A 27,067-nucleotide genomic window follows, 5' to 3' on the forward strand; every position below is an offset into this window, starting at 1 on the left:
ACACACACTGACACACACCCCCCTACACACACACACGCCCTTCCACACAAACAGACAGTTACGCATACACAGTCACACAGAGCCCCTACACATAGACACACACACACATCAACACACAGACCCTACAGCCACACCATAGATACACACACAGACTCCTCCACACACACTGACACACACTTCCCTACACACACACACACACACACACACGATGCACACACTGACACACAGACACTCCCCTCCAGACACGCACGCGCACACAGTCAGTCAAACAGACACACACACAGAGCCCCTACACACAGACACACACACAGCCCCTAAACACACATAGACACACGCACACACATACAGCCCCTACACGCATAGAGACACAGTCACACACATACATGGACAGCCCCTCCAGACACACACACATATACAGCCCCTACACACATTCACACACAGAGACAGCCCCTATACACAGACACACATATAGACAGCCCAAAAACACACAAGATTTTCTAATCATTTTCCATTTTTTAATAAAAAAATCAGAACGTAAAAAAAATCAGAAGTGGGAAAGAAATATTTCTGATTTGCAGGTAGAAAATGTGACTGTAAGCAGCAGTTAGATGTGAGATTGAAAGTGTTGTGATCTTTGGCTTTGCACTTTGAAACCTGCAGCAACTCTCAATTCTCATTGGGAAGCCATCATTTCCTGGTTTGGGCTCCAAGTCCAATGAGTCCACAGAGAAAAACATCAGTGCATTAACCATTGGTGTTTGATTTTGAAAACTTTTATCTCTAATCATACACGTTCCAGCGTTAAAGATTCTGCCATCGAGTCTACACTGATGTTAGCTCCTCCACTGCAACCATCTGCTCTCAATTTTTTTTGGTCAGCCGTTTGTCTGCCACATGCTCAACCCCATCAACATGATCAGCCGGGTTTGACACATGCGGAAACTCAACGCCATGTTTAAGAATATCCAATCCAAACTGAGAGTTCCATGCAGCCCACCTATACCTGGCACATGATGGCATTGCTACCATTTTCCTGCATGTAGCTCAGGCACATATCCTTTCCCATTGAGCGATGGTTCCACCAATTGGAGGTGCGGAGTTTAAACAACAGCTGTTGCTCCTCTCAAGCCAATCGAGGTGGATTTCAGGCACTGGATGTATGAACGTGTGTTCACAAACTCAGATTCCAGGTAACGCCTTCCAGCACCTATTGGCCCAAGCCTCAGAGATTCCTCATCAGCTATCTGGTGGGCATCTGTATCACATTATTTATTAGAACCGGGGTGGTCCAAACTTTTGGCCTCCAAGGGCCTGATTTCCTATTCCTATTTCCTAAAGGTTCCCAGGCCCATAAACTATATTTTTGTGTTTCCCTTCCAGAAACATAACAATATTTACACAACGCCTTTTTCACACTAGAAAGACATCTCAAAGCTCTCGACATTGCCGGCTGGGCAGCTGAGGGGGTGGGAGCTGATGGAGTTGGGGTGGGGAAGGGAAAGAAAGCCTCATCAAAGAGTTAGGTCTTGAGGTGCCTTGAAAGGGGAGAGAGCGAGTCAGAGGGACTCCAGGAATGGAGCTCCCATGGGCGAGGGCAAAATGGTGATGGTAGGGCAGACTTGGAGGGGGATGAGGGGGACATGAAACAAGCTGGTGTTTTCTGAGAAAGGGAATGGCTGGGTCAGGAGGTTGCAGAGGTAGGGTGGTGGTGGGGGGGAAGAATGAAGGACACAGACACACACTCTCTTACAATTACTTTCCCTCACTTCTCCTCTCCCACACTCTCTCGCGGCAGCCGAGGGAGGCTCCAATCTTCTGTCCTAACAGTGAACCACGGAACGCTTCCCTCCTCCCTCTGCTCTCCCTCACTTACTTTGTTTCTCTCCTCCTCCTCATGGTCTCTTGATCAATCAATCACTCCCCCCTCTTTCTCTCTCACTCTCTCACGGGCTCTCTTGTACACACTTTTTTCCCTTCTCACACACACTCTCTCTTACAATTACTTTCCCTCACTTCTCCTCTCCCACACTCTCTCCGCCCCCCCCTCCCACTCTCTCTCTCCCCTCTCACACTCTCTCTCCCCCCTCCCACACTCTCTCTCCCCCCTCCCACACTCTCTCTCCCCCCTCCCACACTCTCTCTCCCTCTCTTTCAATCAGTTTTGCCAACTCCATTATATTTACCAGTGTTGCAGCCTATACTGCGGGACTCCTGAAATGAAGGGAAATAAGATATTGCTGAGCAGTGGTATTACTGTGGGATAGTAATATCCAATAGCCACGATCTGAGGACATCCAGATTCCGCTCCAGCCACCTAATGTTTTTCTGAATGGTTTCCAGGGCAAGCTGGGTACACCTCAGCTGGGAGCTCTGCTCCTTGATAGATTCAAAGAACATTTTCACCTGAAACAGATGTATGCAGGTAAGGGTTTGGTTTACAGGACATACTTTACAAATATAGCCTGAATATAATTGAACAATGTTCAATTATATACAACATTGCGGTCATATGTTCAGGTCATATGTTCAGGATGTCTATCTCTGTACTGCCAGTTACTCAGGCTAGAAAAGAGGAAATACAGGTTAAATGGGTGGCTTTATGTTTGCCCGTATCTCTATGAGGTTCTCTCTGAGTTGTTTTCTCTCAAAATTGATTATTACCCAGTGTCAGCATTTATCGTGTTTTTGGTCAGCCGGGTGCCTGAACATGTGAAAAACCATCATCATGTTTAATAGTATCTAAACCTGAGAGGGAGCCCACATATGTATACCAACTACATCTGTAAATGTCCATGTCTGGAATGGAATGTTAAGTCTCTCCCAGAGGGACCCACCCACCTTGCATACCTGATTCCAGATTGTACTAGACACAAGTCACAAGTTTGCGAAAGCCATGGCTTGGGAACCTATAGTGTACACCGGGGAACTACTGGAGTTTAACAAGCTTAAATTGCATAGTTTGCCACCAAGAGCATTGTCTGGCAAGCTTCTCCAGCTTGGAAAACTCTACATATTGCAGGGTTAACAGGAGCCAAGTGGGAAGAATACCGGCCTCCCTCAGCAATCACTTCAAGTTCACGTTTAGCACAGGTTGTACGCAGAGTGCACCTTCCTTTACCTTTAAGCCTCACTTGAGAGTTTTGTACTGAATGTTCTAATATTGTCACCAACCATATCTTTGTGCTCTCTCATTCATTGTGTTTATACAATAACAAAAGCCACTAACCTCCTCCAATTCTTCCTGTGAGATGTCGTTCCAACCATAAGCCATCTGATAGTGAAGGAGCCAAGCTCAAATCTGTGAAGAATATGGACATTGTTAAACACCCTTCACACTGGCACTTTGCAAAAGAAAAATAATGTTCTTGGACAGTTTAGCTTAATTTAGTATTTAGTGCTGTTATGAGTTGCCCGAGGTTCCTGAATGTCAGCTGCTCTTTTTATTAGTATTATATTAATCATAGAGATCTATTATGGGAAACAATGAAGGATTCTGTCCAACGCACAAGATCATAAAAAGCCACTCATCTCAACAGATCATATCACAAGAGTATTTCAGTCTAGTTTCACTATGTGGAGATGAACACAGGTAGGTCACCCAATGCTCCTTCACTGAGCTGTAACTGCTCCCATTGCAATTGTTCTCCACATGACATTGAAACATTCAGTGTTGGTGTGTATTGCAATGCAATACAGAGTCCTGTAGCTCAGTGGTTAGAGCACTTGCCTTGCCAGTGAGAGACCTGGGTTTGATTCCCGGCAGGGTGAAACCTTGGGCAAGTTTCCTTACTCCACACGCCTAATAATAATCACTCAAGAAAAAAAATTGGTCACTTCAATCCATGACTGCTTTGTGGGACACTGCTGTTCGCAATTGCCTGCCACGTTTTACCCACAAATATACAGTCAGTTTATTTTACAGTATATTCTGTGAAGCTCTTTGAGACGTCTAGAAGACGTGAAAAGCGCTATATCAAATGCAAGAATTATTTTTTTTTACTTCGTAAATGTCACTACCTTGTGCTGCTCGGATACTACTGAAGGACACAAGGTCTGAATGATTAAAAAGGTACTGACTTCTCAATCAGTTTGTTCCAATTCGTCTTCACAAAATTCCAGGCAAGGAGATGTCCGACTGGGTTTCTGCTCACTGCAGCAACGACATGGGCTAGATCCTGCAACTTGATGACATTCCCTTCCATACCAATCTCCAACAACCTGGGGATATCAGAACAGAGAAGAACTGAGCATCAAGCACAAAATAAGCCTACGCCAGCCACAAGATGTGCTTCACACACAAGTTGAGTGCAGAAGGCCATGTGACTGACACACTCCTTTGGTGTGATAGCTGCCCTGTTGCTCTGCTATTCTTTTTTTCTGAAGGAGAATATATTACCTCTTATTTGCAGAGTAACTGGTTTGGTTCAGAAATGTAGTTATACCTATTTTACTTGATCTAAAGAAATCTATATATTTTTTTAAAAGAAGTGTTTTACAAGCTTGGAACAAGAGATAAATCCATGAAAAGTAAAACAAGCTGTTAGTTGCCTTGTAATCACAACCCAACACAATGAATGAAGCTTAACGGGCATGAATAGCCTTTTGGCTTCTCAATGTTTAATGTAAAATAAACTCCTTACTGTGCCAGTTTCTCTGGATCCCTGGTGGCTGCCAAAGCGTTAACAATCTTAATCTTTTCAGCCCCTGACATGGACTGGATGTACTTCTTCAGGAGGTATTCCCATCCATCAGCCCTCTGGGCTCCCACAGAATACACGATCTCGAGAACATCTGTTGGCAAACTGTAATACCAAACAGTCAGCTGAATAAATCGGGTATCTTGTATGTGTACATATATATTTGTTTGTATGTATCTACGCACGTATGTATGTGAGGGTGAGAAGATGGATGAGTGAGTGAATGAATAAGTGAGCGAGTGAGGATGTGAAGAGGCATGTTTGTGTTCATTAATAAGATATGGAATGGTAATGTAGTATCAGTGAAAAGCTGCTGCTGCTGCCCACTCCTCACATCTGGTTCAGAGCAGCACTAGTGACAGGCTATTCCCAGGCTTCACTTCCCAACTCTCAGCTTTTGACAAGTGTTGACAGAAGGATTGTCAAAGGAGGCATGAGAAAATAACTTACAAAGAAACCTAAATTGGCCTCCACCTATAGCAATCTTCACATTTGACGTGGACATTATACAAGATGAACAAGATGATTAGCTTTCTAAACAAACAAGAAGTTGACCACCCAATGAACTAACCTGATGGTGCCGTCGGAATTCTTCCACTTATTGAATAAATCTAAAGCCTTTTGGAGGCAGGGAGGGTACTGCAGGTCACAGGCCATCTCCAGGAGGTTGGTGCGCAGCAGACGCTCTGACAGGGAGCCATCGTCACTCCAGGACTGCTTGTCAATCAGGTGTTTGAAAAACTCCAGGATATATCTCTGCAATATGATGGACATCACACAAAGAGTCAGCCTGGGATTGTCTTACTTTCAATTTGAATACAACCTTATCTGAAGGAAAAATGTGAAGATTTCTTATATTAAAGATTCACACCTGAAAACAGCCCATTGTAGCCCCTTTGACTGACGTACTGATTAATTTTATGTATCCGCTTGGCTCAGAAGGTAGCATTCTCGCCTCTGGACAGGGCTGCTGAGTTTGCCCACAAAATACACAGTCACTACACTTTACAGTATGTCCTGTGAAGCACTTTGAGATTTCATCCAAAATGTGAAAGGCAAATGTAATAAATGTTGTTGTTACTACTGTGATTTGTGTTTTGTCTTACCCAAAAACGTTTAAGGAACGATTCTTTAATGTGATTTCTAATAGCCAATCCAGCATTTCCCTCTTCAAAAATATTAGTCCTAGGATCGATTACCAGAATGCTCCTCAGCCCCAACAGGTGTGACTGGCAGCAGGAAATCCAATTCCTGCCAGCAGCAATATCACAGCAATGTCCAGCACCACACAACCAGGTAGAAGATTACAACCTCAGTCAACAAATGCAAGGTCGAGGTAAAGTGGAGATTGTTACCTTCAGATTTGTTGCAACATCAGGGATATTCCTTTTCTCAACCAATTTGTAAAATACCTCCAGATAAGCCAGACCCTGTAACACTGGCATAGTTTTGTTCTCGTGTCTCAGGTAACGGGTCAGGTCAAGAGCTCGATCAAGTGATAACTTTCCTGTACTAAAGACAGCAAAAAATGACTTAGATGATGTTCCAGTACGATTACAAATCAATTTTTTCCATCTTCCCCCACTTCACTTTTATTTTAATCCCCCATCACCTATCTTTTTATTATCTTATACCACTAACCCATCTCTGTTTGAGATAAAGAATAGTGAGCTATACACACAACAACAAGATTTCATTTATAGAGCGCCTTTCACGTCGGAAGGACGTCCCAAGGCGCTGGACAGTTGGGTCAGCAGGGGGGAAATGGTCAGGGTGAGGGGAGGGAAGGGAGGGAGGGAGCGAGAAGGTGTAGAGAGTCGAGAGGGGAGCTGAAGGCACGGTCGAAGAGAAAGGTCTTGAGACCGGCCTTGAAGCAGGAAAGGGAGGAAGCAAGGCGAAGGCACTGGGGGATGGAGTTCCAGAGCCTGAGAGGCTGAAGGCCCGGCCACCGATGGTAGGGCGGTTGGGGCGGGGGATGTGGAGCAGACCGGAGCCAGAGGAATCGGAGGGTACGGGCAGGTAAGTAGGGGGATAGTAGGTCGGAGAGGTAGGAGGGAGCAAGGCTGTGAATGGCCTTGTAGGTGAGGATGAGGATCTTGAATTCGATCCTCTGGGGGATGGGGAGCCAGTGGAGGCGAGCGAGGGTGGGAGTGATGTGGTCCCGAAGCCTGGTGCGGGACAGTACACGAGCTGCAGAGTTCTGAATGACCTGCAGCTTGTGGAGGGAGGTGCCGGGAAGGCCGGCGAGGAGAGAGTTCCCATAGTCCAGCCTTGAGGTGATAAAGGCGTGGACCAGAGTTTCAGCAGCGTGAGGGGTGAGGTAGTGCCGTAGTCTGGCGATGTTTCGGAGGTGATGGAAGGCAGTGCCAGTTGTGGCGCAAATGTGGGGAAGAAAGGACAGCTCAGGGTCGAACAGAACGCCGAGGTTCCTGACTGGCTTTGAGAGGTGGAGAGTGCAGCCTTGGATGCTGATGGTGTCAGCGCCTGAGGTGCGGAGGCGCTGACGTGAGCCAATCAGGAGGGCCTCAGTTTTGCGCACGTTGAGCTGAAGAAAGTTGTCTCTCGTCCAGGACTCGTGTCAGACAGGCTGTCAGGACATCGGTGGTCGTGGAGTTGAGGGCAGAGGAGGAAAGGTAGAGTTGGGTGTCATCCGCATACATGTGGAAGTTAACCCCATGTCTGCGGATGATGTCACCAGGGGGAGCATATAGAGGGTGAAGAGGAGGGGACCGAGGACAGAGCCCTGAGGGAAACCACACGAGACAGTGCGGGGGCTGGAGAAAAAGCTGTTTGTGGAAACAAAATGAAGACGGTGGGAGAGGTACGACCTAAACCACTCAAGGACAGGGCCTTGAAGGTTGAGGTGGGAGGACAAGCGGTGGAGGAGGATAGCGTGGTCAACCGTATCGAATGCGGCTGATAGGTCGAGGAGGACGAGGAGGCAGAGGGAGCCCTGGTTGCAGATGGTCAAGATGTCATTGGTGACCTTGACCAGGGCGGTTTCTGTGCTATGGGCAGCACGGAAATCCGACTGAAGGGGTTCGAATAATGCATGGGTGGAGAGGAAAGAGCGCAGCTGGGAGGCGACAACTCTTTCAAGGACCTTGGACAGGAAGGGGAGGTTGGATATGGGCCGGTAGCTTGATAGCTGCGACGCATCAAGGAAGGGTTTTTTCAAAGTGGGAGTGATGGTGGCAGTTTTTAGGGGAATGGGAACAGAGCCAGAGGAGAGGGACAGGTTGATGATGTCTGTGAGAAGTGGGCCAAGGAGGTGGAGCTGAGAGATAAGGAGTGGAGTGGGGATGGGGTCAAGGGAGCAGGTGGTGGGTTTCAGGGACAGGATGAGTTTGGTGACAGAGGGTGGGAAAACAGGTTCAAAGGTGTGTAGGGGAGGATGGGTAGGAGTCGGAGTGTGGGAAGGAAGGGGTGGGGAGTGGGTGGAAGGTGGAGGGGCAGTGACCGCGGAGCGGATTCCCTTGATTTTGGATTCAAGGAAATCCAGCATCTCCTCGCAGTGAAGGTTGAAATTACACCTGAAATTACATCAATGCTAGTGAGCATCTCCACTGCTATGTACCACACTTTTGCTTATCTTTCCCTCCCCACTCCCCTTGGCTCCCACCTGCAGTGTTAATTGTTTTAAGACGTCCTCCCAACACCAATTGTCTTGTAACTGTATTGTACAATTCTGAGTTTCAGAAGTACTTAAGGTGTATTGGCTAGGGTATTAGGATAAACATTTGAAAAGGAACAACATAAAAACCTATAAGAAAACAGCAAATAACTGGAATTAAGAATCAATAGGTCTCAGTCGAATTGGATTAAAGTAACTCAATGACCTCCCAGGTAGTCACTTCTATGAATCTAACACTTTGATTGGGAATGTATATTCACAGAATAAGGTGATATTGACTATCAGGTCAATAATACTATGTATCTGTGGCAATTCACAATACCTGACGAGTTGGAAAGCATTATGAATGAGGTGTGTTCGGTCCTTCATGCTCAGGAGGGTGTGATCCTGATCCAGTAGATTAACCAGTGCATCCCATCCACTGTGCTCATAGTGTACAATGTAATAGCCATTCATGTCCACGTTAAACTTCACCCAGTCAGCTTCTTTGTCCAGTTTAATAGTATCTGATTAACACAAGATCAGTCAGTTTAGTGATGTTCACCAACAAATGAAAACCTAAGAGTTTAGCTTCATCGGTTAGATCGGATTCTGAATTACACTCACACTGCACCTGAATTCTGTTATAAATATTATCAACAACAACAATTTGCATTTATGTAGCACCCTTCATATCAAACAATGTCGTGGAATGCTGTACAGTAGCCAGATGGACACCAAGCAAAGGAGAAAGAGGAGGGGTGAGGTGCTCATGGATGCAGTTAAGAGGTAGGTTTCAGGTGATTAAAATAACCTGAGTTCAATTCCAGGCAGGGCGAAACCTTGGGCAAGTTTCCTTACTCCACACAGAGCCTAATAATAATTCCTCCAAAACCAAAAATGATAATAAAATTGGTCATTTTCAATCCACGACTGTTTGTGGGACACTGCTGTGCGCAATTGGCTGCCGCGTTCACCCACAAATATACAGTCAATTCACTTTACAGTATGTTCTGTGAAGCGCTTTGGGACGTCCTCCCAACGTGAAAAGCGCTATATCAAATGCAAGGATTATTATTATATAGGTAAAGAAGGGGGTGTGACAAAGAGGCTGAGGCAGGGAGTTCTAGAGATTAGGAACGTTGTGGCTGAAGGCATGTACAGCCACTCATGGTGGCATGGAGAGATCAGGGGATTTGCAGACATTGTGTTATGAAGGATATCACATTGATACAAAGGCACTTGAAATAAATAGAGGGAAGAAGACTAAGATTTAAATAATTTCATATTGATACACATTTCTATGAAATGCTTTGCGACGTCTTGAACACGTGATAAGGCTCTATAGCAAATAGAAGAATTATTATTACTTCATTAAATCTCATTCAAGAAGTGGCCTACGAACACTGACATGAGTCAAGGTAAGTCCATGTTCCGTCGGTAGTGTGTTTTCTGGTTTTTGTGATTGAATATTCCTTGATTTATGTTATCAATTTATTTTGTTGGCCGATCATGAAGGTTGCCCACCACTGTCTTCGCTACACTGAACTCCACCTGCTACAGCTTTGCCCACTCACTTAATTTGTCTAAGTCTAACATGAGTCTAGGTAAGTCCGTGCTCCATTGGTAGTGTTTTTTCAGTTTTTTTTTATTGATTTTTTGCTAATTGAGCAAACAAATGTCCATCTTTAACCCTAAGAGTAGCCTTGGATGGGGTCTGTCTTTGGTCTTTTTCCCTCTTTCATGGACCATCACCAAAGCTCTCCTCAATGGTACTCTGACAGGACAACTAAACTAAGATACTATAGAGAACTGAGATACCATAGAGCACAGATGGCCTAAGATACCATAGAGCACAGATGACCTAAGATACTATAGAGCACAGATGAACTAAGATACTATGTAGCATAGATGACCTAAGATACTATAGAGCACAGATGAACTAAGATACTATAGAGCACAGATGAACTAAGATACTATAGAGCACAGATGAACTAAGATACTATGTAGCATAGATGAACTAAGATACTATAGAGCACAGCTAATCTAAACTGGCGATGGCAGCACGTGACACATTGAATCTCTAATTCTGCAGTCCTTGACAACCATCTCTGCATCACACCTGGTGCCATGTGTATACTCCTCAATGTAGTGTGTACGAGATCTCTCACCTGATTTTGTTTTCAGCAGATATCTGCCAATTCTGTCTGAGCTACTCGTGATGTAAGTTAGCGGGATGTGCCACAGATAGCTGCAAAAGATGAGGTAAAAATATTTTTGATTCTCCAGGTGTTGCAGAAGGTGTTATAATGATCTATAAGCAAAACTCCGCCAAAAACAACACAGGAAAACAATCACAAGTGACCAATAACTACCCAGACTGCAGTGACTCCCACACAGGGTCCTCTGGAAGGACACCCTTCAGGAAACGCTCCTGTCGTAGCCGGATTAAACTCCCGCTGTGTTCAACAATGATCACTGGCAGCCCCTTCTGAAGTGTCCAAGTATTCATAACCTCCTTGATGTCCAGATGTTCCTCTGTATAAAGATACTGAGGAAAATAAAGGCACAGATTGCAGTTTTAATACTAAGCGCTTTCATACAAATGTATTTTATTCATTTGAAAAACATTGCAGATCAGTCATGGTCTACTACTGTTTGTAACTTCTTCTGATCTTAGAATCAGTAAAGTGGTGGCTAATGCAACCTTTTGAATCCACAGTATGTGTTAATGAATAAAAGAATGAACCAAAACTTACAGCGTTTTTAGCCGCTTGTGAAGTGCTGTAGCAGAATCCACCTGAAGTGAAGTTTCCTTCTGTGCAAGTCTATTGGGAAGTAAGAATTTAATGGTTTAACACATGCTGAAACCATAGATCTTCTCAGTACGTCTTTGTTTCCAAACCAAAAGAACTGAGTGAAGACAGCAAAGTTCCACCTTAATATGAGGCTCTGGGACAATGGAAATGTCAGGTCAAGATGTCTTGACAATTGTTCAAGGATGAATAATGTAGGATGTATGGGTTGATCAATATTCAATGCAGTTCTCAAGTTTCGCTTTGGGGATTCAGAGGGAACCTCTGCTGAGTCTACTCTCAGTACATTATAGGATTTGGATAAAGTCTGTGGTAGAATGCATTCTGTTTGGTCTTTGAGAGAAGTAACCTTGGTTGTCTGAATAGATTTTACTTGTCCATACTTATATAAAAAAAATCCATCGACTACTGTACTAAGTGGTTTGAAAAACTAAATTGAATCTTCTTTTAGCAACTGGTGAATTCCTCCAGGGAGAGAGTACACATTCATGGAAAATGTCCATGTGTAAGTGACATATATGCAGTATGTGGAATTCTTAGTGAGACACCTGACTGACCAAAACAAATGGTGTCAATAGACAATAATGGTGCTTTTCAAATGCAAAATCATTTTTGTTACAGAAAGGTAAAGCCTTACATTGGCCATGCTGTTCCACAGGTCCTCGTTCTTGGCATTCCCATAGCTGTATTTCCGCAGGTAAGAAACTAAGCCACTCTGGAAAACCTCCTCTGTTAGAAAATTCCTCAGCATGTGCAGAATGCAAGCGCCCTACATTCAACAGTAGCAAAAGGTCAGTTACAACATGCAAAATCTGGAATTAATTAATTGTCCCCATTACCAAAAAAACAAAACAGACAGCAAAAATGGTGACAGATGAAGCATCAATGCTTATTCAAACTCTCTTTGAAAGGCCAAACATTGAGGTGCAGTATTTGTACTGTAGCCATATGTAAGTATTGGGCACATACTACCAATTAGAGCAATAGGGTTAGAGGGTAATCATTACCTCTCCTCACGTAAGAGCTTGGGATATCCTCCCAATGTGAAAGGCACTCATATACTAAATTTGTGTTGTGCTGTATAAACACAATTCTATATTAGACATTATTAGCCTACTAGAGAATATATCAATTTATCAATTGGCTGCCGCGTTGCGCCCACAAAATATACAGTTAATTCACTTTACAGTATATTCTGTGAAGCGCTATGAGACATCTCGAAGACGTGATAAGGCACTATACCAAATGCAAAGATTATTATTATTGCTTTATAAAAAGACTGATTAAAGACTGAAATGGGTCGCCAGGAAGGGTGGTTGAGGCCAGGACACCAGACCTGTTTTAGCTTAATGCTGTTATAGGAAATTGGTAGGATGGGTTTTCTTGAAGGATGAGATCCAATAGGCTAAAGGGCCATGGAAACCTCAGCTGTGATTAGACTTTACGTGTAGTTTCTGTTAAATTCCCACTTACTTTCTCATAAGACACGGTGTCAAACATTTCCTTGATCTGAGTTGGACTTTCTGCTACTGTAGATATAGCACGTGATGAATTCATGGAGTCTCTTCCCATTGCTCCAAAACATGTGTTCAAAAGATAATCATCCTGGGCAGATCAAACGTGAAAGAATACGTTAAATTGAGTCAAAGATCTTGTAGTTATTGAGTTACTGGTATTGAGAAGAAATTACTCACCACTTGTAGCTCTGGGTAGGTGGCACCAACAGAGACAAACTCCATGTACCGGGCAAAGCCTTCATTTAGCCAGATGTCATTCCACCACTCCATTGTCACCAGGTTACCAAACCACTGGAGGAAACAAACAATCATTAAGACACTGAAAAGTTTTCTTTAAATCAGCGAGGATTGCGAAGGGTCTTTAATTAAACTAAACTTTGAAAATTACCACATATGTTGTAAGAAATTGAAGCAGACATAAAACCACCAGACACTGATCTAACAACTGTTTGCTATTGTTGATTATTATAACGCTGTGATTAATTACAATTGTAGTCAACTTTAACCCCACTCTGGAAATTCATCTTCTTTTGAGTTGCTGCTCCCAGGGTTAGGATCAACTCATTTACTTTCTCACTTGTTCTATAAATTTATATATAAATTTATATCTCTTGATGTATAAAATAGTTCCTGAATTCCCTATTTATTCCCGGAATTTAGAATACAGCATTCCAGGATGGTATCCTGCATGAACGTTGTTGTATAAATGCAAGTTGTTGTTGTTAATGGTAGAAGGCCAGCTTTCAATGTAAGAGATGGAAATACCTGATGAGCCAGTTCATGCCCAATCACCATAGTAATCCACAGTTTATCCGATGCTGAGGAGGTCACTGAATCATAGAGTAGAGCTGTCTCCCTATAAGTGATCAAACCCCAGTTCTCCATGGCTCCTGACTGGAAATCAGGAATCGCCACGAGGTCTAAAAGCACAATATTTCTTCTTTTATTTATTATATCATAAGGTCAATTTTAATAATGTCATTGATATACAGTATATTGCAACAAGATGGAATTAAATTGTTGACCATTTTAAAGAACATTATGACTGTATTTTATCCCTTTCCCATTAATAATAATCCTTGCATTTGATATAGTGCCTTGTCACGTCTTCTAGATGTCTCAAAGCACTTCACAATACAGTAAAATTAATTCACTGTATGTTTTGTGGGCGAAACACGGCAGACAATAGTGCACAGCAGTGTCCCACAAACAGTCAAGGATTAAGGAACCCAATTATTATTATTTATTTATCTTTTGAAGGGATTATTACCTCTGGATAAGCGATCTGCCAATTGACTAACAACCGGGTTCCTACTTACTGCTTGGTAAACAGAGGCGTGTGGAGTAAGGAAACTTGCCCAACAATTATATTGATATTGACATACCTTGCTTTGGGAGTGGAAAGTAGATATTGAAATAATTTTCATAAAACTCCAGTAGTTTTACCGCTGCTTCCAAAGCATAGTGAGTTTGGCTCCACTTGTCTGGAACAGCATATATGGACACCTATTAAATGGGTTAAAGACGCGTCAAAGTCCTTCAGTTCAATGAGCAGGAAAGAGTATATTATTTCCCAGAACAGGCAATTGCTTACATTGTAGTTTCACCTCCCCAAAAAAACTCTTAAAACAACCAGCTTCAAAATTAAAGACTGGTTTCTCACATTCTGGCTCCTCTGAAATAGTGCATTAGTAGAGTAAATGTTTCCCCAGGTGGAATTTTAGCCCATATAAATATTGAGTATTAGATAACTGGGTGTACAGGATGCTGGATTCTCCCTCCCCCCAACTGATACCCCTAGTTAAAGATCCCAAGACATTCGTTCAGAGAAGAGCAGGAAGTTACTGTATTCCAGAGCAGGAACCAGTACAAGGCACAGAGAGACAACTTTGGTGCAAAGCTCACCTTTATTCCTGTTGAAGTTACAGCACTAACAGATTTGAAGTCACAGACAATAAATGCCACCAGGTATGTGCTCATCCTCACACTCACAGCAAAATGGTCTTCAAAAAGCCCCTCCCCTATTGGTAAAGATTTAACCTGGAAGATATAAAAAAAATCACTTATGAAGCAGAACATTTTTTTCAAATGAAACATTTATTTTCTCAGTTTTTAAAAAAAATGTTTTTTGTGAGTTTAAGACAAAACTTATTCCTATCTTGTGTTAAATGGTGGTAATTTAAAGTGAGGTGGGAATGAGGGTTGGGGTCTGATAATAAGGCTTTAGTAACTGTCACAGACAACCAGAGTTATTTAATGCTTCTTTCATTCATTCATAAAAGCCATCATAGAGACAGAGTATGGAAAGCCAGAGTTCTCCTCTTTTTACCCATTTAACAATAACATGAAGTGGAAAGTTTGTCTGTAGTTGCAGGTCAGGCTAAACAATCCTACAATCATAAACAGTGAGGGTGTGACTGTCAAACAGAATGAAGATCACTTACCATGGGCATGTTGGACAGTGCAATGTATTGGCTGCCTCTCCTGATCTTGACTGAGAAGTTGGCTTTGAAAGATGGCTCATCAAAGCAAGGAAAGGCCATGCGTGCTGATGTAGGTTCAAAATGGGTAGAAGCAAGCAGTCTAGAAAGGGAAGACATTCATCAAAAGAAATTAGAGCAAGTTAAGTGAACGTGAAATAAGTGAAGGGCAAGTTGCACATCATAGCAACTATTTTTATTGCCATGTGCATAGGTTCATCCAACCAAACTCTAACTCTTTGTCTAGTATGTGTACTTTTTGTATACTGGGGTAAGGCGGCTAATTTATAATTATAATAAATAAATAATATTCCTTGCATTTGATATAGAATCTTTCATGTTCGGAGGACATCTCAAATCGCTTCACAGGATACACTGTAAAGTGTAGTGATGATATATTTTATGAATTGGAAACAGCTCTGGTCAAAGTGACAAATGACATTCTGTCCATCTGCGACCAGTGCTCCCTCTGCCTCCTCGACAGTGTTGACCACTCTATCCTCATCCACCACCTCTCAGTTCACCTCAACTTTCATGGTTCTGACCTTGACTGGTTTAGATCCTACATCTCATACCACCTCCACTTCATCTCCTTTAGCCCCCATATCATCTCGTGCGGTGTTCCTCAGCGGTGTTCCTATATGCTCCCTCTTGGTGACATCATCCGCAGACATGGGGTCAATTTCCACATGTATGCGGATGACACCCAACTCTATCTCTCTGCCTCCACCCTCAACTCCAGGACCACTGCTGTCTTGACAGAATGACTATCAGACATCAAGTCCTGGATGAGAGCTACCTTTCTTCAGTTGAACATCAACAAGTTCTGGATGATCTGCAGCCTGTGGAGGGAGGAGTTGGGGAGGCCGACAAGCAGTGTGTTTGTATAGTCGAGCCTTGATGTAATGAAGGCATGTATGAGGGTTTCGGTGGCCTGTGGTGTGAGACAGTGTTGGAGCTGGGTGACGTTGCAGAGGTGGGGGAAGGCAGAGCAGGTAATGTCACGGATGTGGAGCAGAAAGGATAGTTGAGAGTCGAACAAGACCTCAAGATTCCGGACTGGCTTAGCAAGGTGGAGTGTGCAACCATGGATGGTGATACTGTCAGCGCCTGAGGTGAGGAGGCGCTGACGGGAGTCAATCAGGAGAGCCTCGGTCTTGCGGACGGGCTAATCCTAATACCACTCCCAATAGCATACACAACAGCAATTCCAATGTGAAGCACTTTAAGAGGTTTGACGTTATAGGCATGATTTAAAATGCAAGAATTATGAAATGCATGCATCTAGGCATTCAAGAGGAGAAGAGGATTGGAACAGGTGGAGGCTCATGTGGAATATAAACATTGGCACAGACCAGTTGGTCTGAACGGCCTGTTTCTGTGATGTAACATTCTATATAATTTATGTGAATGAAAGAATTATTATTATTTCTATAAAGTTCTAATGCAGGTCTTCGCTGCTGTTTGCTTTTAATAATCAACAATCAATTTAAAATGATAAATAACAGGATATGGAGACATCAGCGAATAACCTTAACAAGGTTAAAAGAGGTCAATTGTTCTAAAATTAATCAAAAACAAACATGAAATGTAAAGTAATAAACTGAAAAGAGTTCTTCAATTTTCCATGATTCCCGAAACAGGCTGACAGCTAATATGCTTTGATAATCATCCATAAATAGTTCAAGTGCAAATAAATCATGGGAAGCATTTTGAGACATCCTCATGACGTGAAGCTGACATATCAAATGTAAGGATTATAATGGCTTGTTAATGTTCATGCCCACAGCTTCCCAAATAAATTTACATTCATCATATGGTGAAGAGGGAGAATCAGGGAAATTAAAAACTAAAGATTCTGGAGGACACTGATTTTAATCAATTGTCTTTTGAGGTGTGACATTTAGGTAAATGTCGATTCAGATATGAATTTAAAAGGTTTGCTCTTCAGTACTAGTTGAGTCATTAACCTTTGTTTTTGGTGGAAGTTATCATGACATTGAGGGAAGTGATTACTCGAGTACCAGAGCAGCATTTATGAGTTAACCACATACAAAACAAATGCTACCTTACCTTGTTTTGCCATCTTGTGTTTTATAGCTGCTTTTGTAGAAACCATAGAAACCGTCAGACAGATTGGCTGCATAGTTTATGTTAATAATGTACTTCTCTCCAGCACCCAGAGGCTCAATAGACTGAAGCGCTATTTGCTCGTAAGGTGGAAACTCCAAAACATTCATGGCTTTTTCATGTTGGGCAATTCCATCTTGTGTTAATGCAATGGTGGCGCTGGTGATTTCCAGGTACTTGCTGTGGAGGACAATGGAGTTGGTGTCTTGTTTGACAGAGACCTCAATCTTGGCTACTCCAGTGAAACTCAGAGTGGTTAGATTTGGGTGTATCAACAGGTCATAGTGAAGTGGGATGATTCTATTGGGCAACCTCATCTTGTTCCAGGGAAATTTCTGTCCATTAGAAGCTATAGGAGCATCTCCACTCTCATGGTCATTGGTGCTTAATGCAGAGCTCAGCAAGAACTGCAATAGTATTCCAGCAATCAATAACACCATCTCCCTTTTCGATAACATTCTCCTCGCAGAGTCCCCTGAAAGAACAACTGGTCAGTAATATTGCATGGTCAGAGACAGTATCATTGAAATGGTAATAACATATTCTGAAATCTATCTACACCTTATTGACATCCAACAATGTGTGGATGACAATCAGGAGTAATCTGCAAATATAATACATTCTCACATTATTGAACTTCAAACAGCATAGTTAATTGACATACATAATAATCACATGATCCTCACAGGTTATTTTAATGCTGTCAGTTTTGTTATCATGACTGTCTAAACACTAAATACACTTTGTTATTTGCCAAAATGTTCAGTCCTGAAATACATTACTTCCATTACATGCATATTATGGTTGAAAACATAATTTTAAAATTGGAAGCTAAGCCACTCCAAAGTCAAACCAGGTTTTTTTTCTTCAAAGGATTGCAATGCACTGCCCCCAGCAGACAACAATTATAGAATCAACTAAGAAGTTTGAGGGAGATAGACAGATAGATAGAAAATAAGGTACGTGTGTTTCAGCCAAGTTCAGTGGTAGCACTATCACACTGAGTCAGAAGGTTGTGGGCTCAAGCCCTGCATCAGGACTTGAACTCACATAGTCGAACATGACATTCCAATGCTGGGGGTATGTTGCATTGCTGGAGATGCTATCCTTCGGATGAGGTGTTAAGCCAAGACCGAGTCTACCTATTTAGGTGAATGTTAAGGATCCCATGGCACTATTTTAAAATAGTAGGGAGTTTCTCCCTGTGTTCTGGCCAATAATCCGCCAAATAAAATGTTGTCATTTCTTTCATGGCTTGTTTGTTTGCGGTACACTGTTGTGCACAATTGGCTGCTGTGTTCGCAACAAACACACAGTAACACCATTTCACAGTAAATTCTGTGAAGCGCTTTGGGACGTCCTCTCGACATGAAAGGTGCTATACCAAATGCAAAGATTATTATCAAAACGCAAAATACTGTAGATGCTGGAAATCCGAAACAAAAACAGAAGTCGCTGGGAACACTCAGCAGGTCAGGCAGCATCTATGGAGAAAGGAAATTGAGTCAACGTTTCGGGTCCATGACCCTTCGTCAAAACTGGGGCACGTTGGGAGGGAAAGGCTTTTAAGGACTCACAGAGAGGGGGAGACAGGGCAAGGAAGACAAAGGAGAAAATGGGTTAAAGAGGCATTAATGATGCAAAACAAAGGGGGGAATTGCAACAAAACAGGGAAAAAATAGTGGTGTTAATACTGCAAAACAAAAGGAGGGGGGAATGGCAACAAAATAGCCAGACCAGAGAGAAAAGGATTATTATTATTATTATTAAGTAACATAGAGAACAGGGAAATAGGATCAAGACATTTCTGAGTTTGAATACCAGTGGATCCACTTTTCCTTTTCAGGACAATAAAAATGAATACAACACCATGTCCTGGATTCATTTCCTGGGAGGGGGGAGAGATCAGTCAGGCTGTTTCTGATCCTGATCCCAGCCCTTGTGGTGGTTGACCTCCTGTGTGGATCACCATAAAACTAACTCTATCAATGGATCGGATTGAAATCCGGGTCAGGACGGCAGAGCCCTTACAGACCCCGTGTGCAGCTCAGTGGCTGTGAACAGCTCCACATTGGGCTCAGGATCACCTGCTCCTGGGCTGCCCACACCGGCAGTCACTGCACATCGTCGTCTTCACTAATTCTCACCGCCGTCCCCACGTTTGCAGTTCATCTTCACTCATTTTCTAAAAGCAGAATAAACACCAGAGATACTCACCAGGTCCGGTCTCCTCCTCTGCCCTTCCCCTCCTCTCAGCTCAGCTCTCGCACAGTCACTCTCAATACTTTCACTTTCATTCTGGTCTGTGATCAGCGGATACTGCAATCAAACCCACATTACACACTCCCCCACCACCCCCCACCCCCACCCTCCCCATCCCCCACCCTCCCCATCCCCCACCCACACCCTCCCCACCCCCCCAACCCCTCCCCACCCCACCCTCCCCCACCCCCACCCTCCCCCCCGCCCCCACCCTCCCCGACCCCCACCCTCACCCGACCCCCCACCTCCCCGACCCCACCCCCACCCCCCACCCCACCCCTCCCCACCCCATCCCCCACCCACACCCTCCCCCCCACCCACACCCTCCCCACCCCCCACCACACCCTCCCCACCCCCCCACCCACACCCTCCCCACCCCCCCACCCACACCCTCCCCACCCCCACCCACACCCTCCCCACCACCCACCCACACCCTCCCCACCCCCACACACCCCCACACCCTCCCATCCCTCACCCCCACCCTCCCCATCCCCCATCCCGCACCCACCCCCCCACCCCCACCCACACCCTCCCCATCCCCCACCCCCACCCTCCCCATCCCCCATCCCGCACCCCACCCCCCACCCACACCCTCCCCACCCCCCACCCACACCCTCCCCATCCCCCACCCACACCCTCCCCATCCCCCATCCCCACCCCCACTCTCCCCATCCCCCACCCACACCCTCCCTCCCCACCCCCACACTGACACACACTCCCTCCCCACCCCCCACACTCCCTCCCCACCCCACACACTGACACACACACACCCACACACACTGACACACACACCCTCCCCAACCCCCACACTGATAAACACACCCTCCCCACCCCCCACACTGATACACACCCCCTCCTCACCCCACACACTCCCTCCCCACCCCACACACTGACACACACACACCCACACACACTGACACACACACCCTCCCCAACCCCCACACTGATAAACACACCCTCCCCACCCCCCACACTGATACACACCCCCTCCTCACCCCACACACTCCCTCCCCACCCCACACACTGACACACACACACCCACACACACTGACACACACACCCTCCCCAACCCCCACACTGATAAACACACCCTCCCCACTCCCCACACTGATACACACCCCCTCCCCACTCCCCACACTGACACACACACTGCCTCCCCACCCCACACACTGACACACACAACCCCTCCCCACCCCCCACACACTAACACACACAACCCCACACACACACTGACAAACACCCCTCCCTACCCCCCCCCACACACACTGACACACACACCCCCTCCCCACCCCCCACACACACCGACACACACACAACCCCACACACACACTGACAAACACCCCTCCCTACCCCCCCCCCACACACACACTGACACACATACTCCCTCCCCACACCCCCCCCACACACATAGACACACAGTGACACCCCCCCTATACACACACACACACTCCCTCCCCACACACACACACACTCCCTCCCCACACACACACACACTCCCTCCCCCCCCCATACACACCGACACACAATCCCTCACCATCAACCTCCACACACTGACACATACACACTCCCCCCCACACACACACTGACACACACACACACACATTCCCCCCTCACACACACATTCCCCCACTCCACACACACACTACCTCCCCACCCCCACACACTCCCCCCCACCCCCCCACCCCACCATACACCCACTGACACACACACTCCCCCCCCCCCCCACACACACAGACACACACTGACATAGACATACACACTGACACACGTACACACTGACACACAAACTAACACACACACACACTGACAAAGACACACATTCCCCCCCACCCCACACACATTCCCCCACTCCACACACACACTCTCTCCTCCACACACTGCCCCTACACATGCACAAATAGACACAGAGTCCCTAAACACACACAGCCGCTACACACACATAGACACACACAATCCCTACACACACATAACAACAACTTGGATTTATATAGCGCCCTCCATGCCGGACAGCGTCTCAGAGCGCTTCACAGCAAACGGATCCCGGGACCGAGCCAGAGGGAGGGGGAGGAAGGTGACCAAAGGCTCGGTCGAAAAGAAAGGTCTTCAGCCGAGACCTGAAAATAGGAAGGAAGGGAGTGAGGAACGGAGTTCCAGAGCCTCGGGGCATAGTGGCTGAAGGCACAGCCGCTGAGGGTAGAGCGGAGGACTCAGGGGACGAGGAGGAGGCCAGACCCGGAGGAACGAAGGCAACGGGTACTGTTTGGAGGAGAGAGGTCAGAGAGGTAGGGGGGTGCAGAGGAGTGCAGGGACTTGAATACAAGGGTGAGGATCTTGAAGTCGATCCTCTCTGGGATAGGCAGCCAGTGCAGTCTGGCAAGGACTGGGGTGATCGGGGAGCGGAGTTTCGTGCGGGTGAGAATGCGGGCAGGAGAGTTTTGAATGATTTGGATTTTATGGATGGTAGTGGATGGGAGACCGGCGAGGAGGGCGTTAGAATAGTCCAGCCGAGAGGTGACAAAGGCATGGACCAGGGTTTCAGCGGCTTTTGGGGAGAGGTATTGGCGGAGACGGGCAATGCGTCGGAGGTGGAAGAAAGCGGTGCTGGTGAGGGACCAGATGTGGGGGAGGAAGGATAATTGGGGATCGAACCTGATGCCTAGGCTGCATACAGGTCGGAAAATTTTAGAGGGAGGTCGGGTAAGTGGAGGAGGTGAGAGCCGTGAGATTTTAGACATTGACGAGGGCCAAAGAGTATGGCTTCTGTCTTGTCAACGTTCAGCTGAAGGAAATTTGCGCTCATCCAGCCCCTGGGATCTGACAGGCAGGCTGACAGAACATCAGGGGACTGGAGGGTCACAAAGAGAGGTGGAAAAATAGAGTTGGGTCTCATCCGCAAACATGTGGAAGTGTACCCCATGTTTACGGATGACAACCCCAAGAGGGAGCATGTAGATCAGAAAGAGGAGGGGTCCAAGGAAGGATCCTTGGGGTACCCCGCAGGTGACCGGGTGAGAGTGGGAGGAGAAGCCGTTTGTGCAGATGTACTGCTGGCGGTTTGTGAGGTAGGACTCGAACCAGGCGAATGCGGGCCTACGGAGGAAAGGCGGTGGAGGAGGATGTTGTGATCGACTGTGTGGAACGCAACGGAGAGGGCCAGGACGACGAGGCAGAGGGAGCCATGGTCACAGATAGAGAGGATGTCGTTTGTGACTTCCACAAGTGTAATCTCTGCACATAGACACACACAGACAGCCCCTCTACACACACAGACGCACACACAGACAGCCCTACACACAGTCATCCCCTACACACATAGATAAACATACACATAGACAGCCCCTACACATATAGACAGCCCCTACACACACACTAAGCCAGGCTGACGCACACACAAGCAAAAACACACAAGGTTTTCTAACCATTTTCCATTTTTTAATAAAAAAATAAGAAGGTACAAAAAATCAGAAGGGGGAAAAATATTTCTGATTTGCAGATAGAAAATGTGAATGTAAGCAACAGTTAGAACTGGATAGGAGACAGAAAGCAGAATAGTGGTGAACTGTTGTTTTTCTGTCTGGAGGGAAGAGTGCAGTTGTGTCCCCCACGGGTCAGTATTGGGACCACTGCTGTTTTTGAACTATATGAATGACCTGGACTTGGGTATAGGGAGTACAATTTCCAAGTTTGTAGATGATACTAAGCTCGGAAAAGTAGTAAACAGTGAGGAGGATAGTAGCAGATTGTAAATGGACATAGACAGACTGGTAAAATGGGCAGACACGTGGCAGATGAAGTTTAATGTGGAGAAATGCAAAGTGATGCATGTTTGGAGGAAGAATGAGGAGAGGCAATATAAGCTGATGGTACAATCTTAAAGGGGGAGAAAGAACAGAGAGACCTGAGGGTTCAGATAAGTAAATCTGTGAAGGTGGCAGGACAGGTAGATAAAGCTGTTAAAAAGCATATGGGATACTAGGGGGGCATAGAATACAAAAGTCAGGAAGTTATGATGAACCTTTATAAAACACTGGTTAGGCCTCAGCTGGAGTACTGTGTTCAGGAAGGATGTTCTTTCCCTCAAAATGAAATGGATAAAAATCATGGATTTGTGAACAGATGGTTGCAGTGGAGGAGCGAACATCAGTGTAGATGTATACCACACTTCCTATACCACACTTCAGGAAGGATGTCAAGGCATTGGAGAGCGTGCAAAGGAGATTTACCAGGATGGTACCAGGAATGAGGAATTTCAGTCATCAGGAGAGGCTAGAGAAACTAGGATTATTCTCCTTGGAGCAGAGAAGGTTAAGAGGAGACTTAATAGAAGTTTTCAAAATTATGAGGGGATTTGATAGGGTGAACAAGGAGAAACTATTTCTACTGGTGGGTGGGTCGGTCACCCGAGGACACCGATTTAAAATAACTGTTAAAAGAAACAGAGGGGAGGTGAGAATTCTTTTCACACAGCAAATTGTTCAGAACTGGAATGCGTTGCCTGAAAGGGTGGTGGAAGCCAATTCAATAACAACTTTTAAGAGGGAAGTAGTTAATTATTTGGAGACAAGTTTGCAGGGCTATGGGGAGAGAGCGGGGGGACGTGGGATTGAATTGGATAGCGCTTTTCAAAGAGCCGGCACAGACACGATGGCTCGAATGGCTTCCTTTTGTAAAATTCTATGATCTATGATTCCAGATGTGAGATTGAAAGTGTTGTTATCCGGGCTCTTTGGCTTTACACACTGAAACCTGCAGCAACTCTCAATTCTCATTGAGGAAACCATCATTTCCTGGTTTGGGCTCCAAGTCCAATGATTCGAGAGAGAGAGAAACAGGTGCATTAACCATGGGTGTTTGATTTTGAAAACTATTTATCTGTAATCATACAAGTCCCAGCCCTGAAAATTCTGCCCCTTGAGTCTACACTGATGTTCGCTCCTCCACTGCAACCATCTGTTCACAAATCCATGATTTTTATCCATTTCATTTTGAGGGAAAGAACAAAATTGGTGGAGGGAGAGATGGGTATCATTGAGTTAAACATTGACTCAGCACTGTGCTGGAAGAAGGGGGTGCGGTTGCTATAAGAATTATTGACACTGTTTGATGTCTGTGCATCAGGGAAAGGAATTTTGTGTGCTCAGCCATTCAGGCTGAGGTTGTCCACTTAAACAGTCATGTGAAGTCGAGGCGACCTGATTTTGCTTCATCCAGCCCTTGTCCACATGTGAAAGATGATACATCCATAATGGTGGTATATGATTAGAGATCGAGATCCGACAGTCTTTACAGGACAGGAGGCCACCCAGCCCATGGTGTATTAGAACAGGCTCTGTTCCTTTGCTCACACACCCTGAGATCAGCCTCTCATTTAGAGACTCTTTTGAATGCTTTGAGCTGCTGTTTTGATGATGTTCAATTGCAGTTATTTAGTTTCTTGCCCTCAAGAAATCGATCGTTTGATTTTGAAATCTATTTGATGTATGTTTGCTACTTCAGGTGAAAAGTTAGGTTTCCGACAGACCCTCAAAGCACATTCAAATCTTTGTTGACTGGGTGGAGTAGAACACAAACTGTTACAAAGGTCAAGTGACTCATTCCCAGCAGTTAAGGAAGATATTTCCAATTATGATACTGTATGTGAATTATAACTGAATGTCTTTGAAAGTGTAGGAGATTAGATTATTTTTTGCTTGGAGGCTTAATGGAACATGGAATGCTTTGCCCAGAGACTATGGAGGCTGAGCATTTAAAAGAGAATTAATTTAAATTACAATACAATTATTATTATTATAGAAAAGATTATGGGAAAGAGCAGGACATTGGTATAAGAGAATATAAGTCAAATTAATGAGCTATCATCAGCATAAACTTAATGAGTTAGCTGTCCTTTTGTGCCATACTTTGTATGAATCCAATGATAATAGTAAATAATAATCCTTACATTTGATATAGCACCTTATCACATCATCAAGATGTCGCAAAGGGCTTCACAGGATATATTGTAAACTGGTATGTTAGTGTTTATTTTGTGGACAACGTGGCAGCCAGAGCATCAAGCACTGATTAATGTACCTCAAACAACCATTATTTTTTGTGAGATCGTTGGCCAGGATACTGGGATAAATCGCATTCTCTTTTTGAAGGGTGAGCTAGCATATTGATGACTTTTAGTTGTAGTTTGTTGCTATGGAATCTTTAACATCCACCTGATGACAAATGAGACTTTGGTTGACCATCTTATCTGAAGGATGGAATCTCCAACTATTAAACACTCCCCCCACCCCACCCCAATCCCCCAACGCTGCACTGGAGTGTAAGCCTAGATCACACTAGTGTGGGTATTATGAAAGGATGAGATCAATCAGGCCAAAAGTCTTGGTGCATTCTTTTGACAGTCGACATTTTTGTAATATTACTGATCAGAAAAATGTTGGTTCTGTATCATGTTATTCATTAGAATTTATTTTCAGCGCCTTTGGACGTCCGCCCGGTGTGACACATGCTAAATAAGTGCAATTTATTGCTGTAGTTGTATAACCATAGAAATTTACAGAGAGGAAGGTCCATATCCCTGAACTGGTTCTACAGTCATGACACTTGACTATCAAACTCTTCTCTTTTCGAATAGTATCATGGGATCCTTAACTTCATTTTTGGGGCAAATTCTTGGGCAGGTTTCCTTACTCCACAAGCCTCTTTTTACCAAATAGTAAGTAGGACCTCGTTTGTTAGGCAATTGGCAAGTGGCTTTCTGTGGATGATAATCCCTCCAAAAAAAAGTGGTCACTCAATCCATGACTGTTTGTGGGTCACTGCTGTGTGCAATTGGCTACCGCTTTATTATTATTATTATATTGGAGTCCTGTAGCTCAGTGGTTAGAGCACTCGCTTTGCAAGTGAGAGACCTGAGTTCAATTCCAGACAGGGCGAAACCTTGGGCAAGTTTCCTTGCTCCACACGCCTAATAATAATCCCTCCAAAACCAAAAAAAAAATAATAAATTGGTCATTTTCGATCTACAACTGTTTGTGGGACGTTGCTGCTCGCAATTGTCTGCCGCGTTCTCCCACAAATATACAGTCAATTCACTTTGCAGTGTGTTCTGTGAAGCGCTTTGGGACGTCCTCCCGACGTGAAAAGCGCTATATCAAATGCAAGGATTATTGTTATTATTATTATTCAAGCAAGGATTATTTTATTATGAAACTGTGGTCATGGTTCAGCAGCTATCAGCTAGCCGGGAGAGACCAGAAGCAAGATTGGGTGATCACTTTGCTGAACACCTCCATTCCATCCAAGAGTGCAACCCAGCGTTCCGGTTGCTTGCCACTTTAATTCTCCTTCCCACTCTGACCTCTCTGTCCATGGCCTTCTACGCTGTTACAATGAAGCACAACAGAAGCTCGAGGAACCGCACTTCATCTCTTAGGCACCTTACAACCCTCTGGCCTCAACATTGATTTTAACCACTTCAGATTTTAAGCACAGCTCCCATCTTCTCTCAGGCTTGTCTTCTCCCCTCCCCCTTTTCTATAACCATTCACACATCTTC

At 44.8% G+C, this 27,067-nt stretch overlaps 1 protein-coding gene across 1 annotated transcript; it reads right to left on the reverse strand.

Moving 5' to 3' along the window:
• Window positions 1-2,144: 2,144 nt before the first annotated feature.
• LOC103178391 (endoplasmic reticulum aminopeptidase 2-like) lies at window positions 2,145-19,617 on the reverse strand. Its single transcript, XM_042334226.1, is given in 20 exon segments — window positions 2,145-2,403; window positions 3,227-3,243; window positions 3,246-3,298; window positions 4,078-4,218; window positions 4,641-4,802; window positions 5,269-5,453; window positions 6,053-6,209; window positions 8,654-8,837; window positions 10,482-10,561; window positions 10,686-10,861; window positions 11,070-11,138; window positions 11,764-11,895; window positions 12,600-12,731; window positions 12,821-12,934; window positions 13,409-13,563; window positions 14,029-14,149; window positions 14,549-14,683; window positions 15,088-15,226; window positions 17,197-17,728; window positions 19,471-19,617. Coding segments are annotated over 19 exon segments (2,820 nt in total). The 5' UTR covers window positions 17,712-17,728; window positions 19,471-19,617; the 3' UTR covers window positions 2,145-2,250.
• Window positions 19,618-27,067: the final 7,450 nt, after the last annotated feature.

Source organism: Callorhinchus milii, unplaced genomic scaffold (assembly GCF_018977255.1).
Source record: "Callorhinchus milii isolate IMCB2004 unplaced genomic scaffold, IMCB_Cmil_1.0 Scaffold1, whole genome shotgun sequence".
NCBI classification, from domain to species: Eukaryota; Metazoa; Chordata; class Chondrichthyes; order Chimaeriformes; family Callorhinchidae; genus Callorhinchus; species Callorhinchus milii.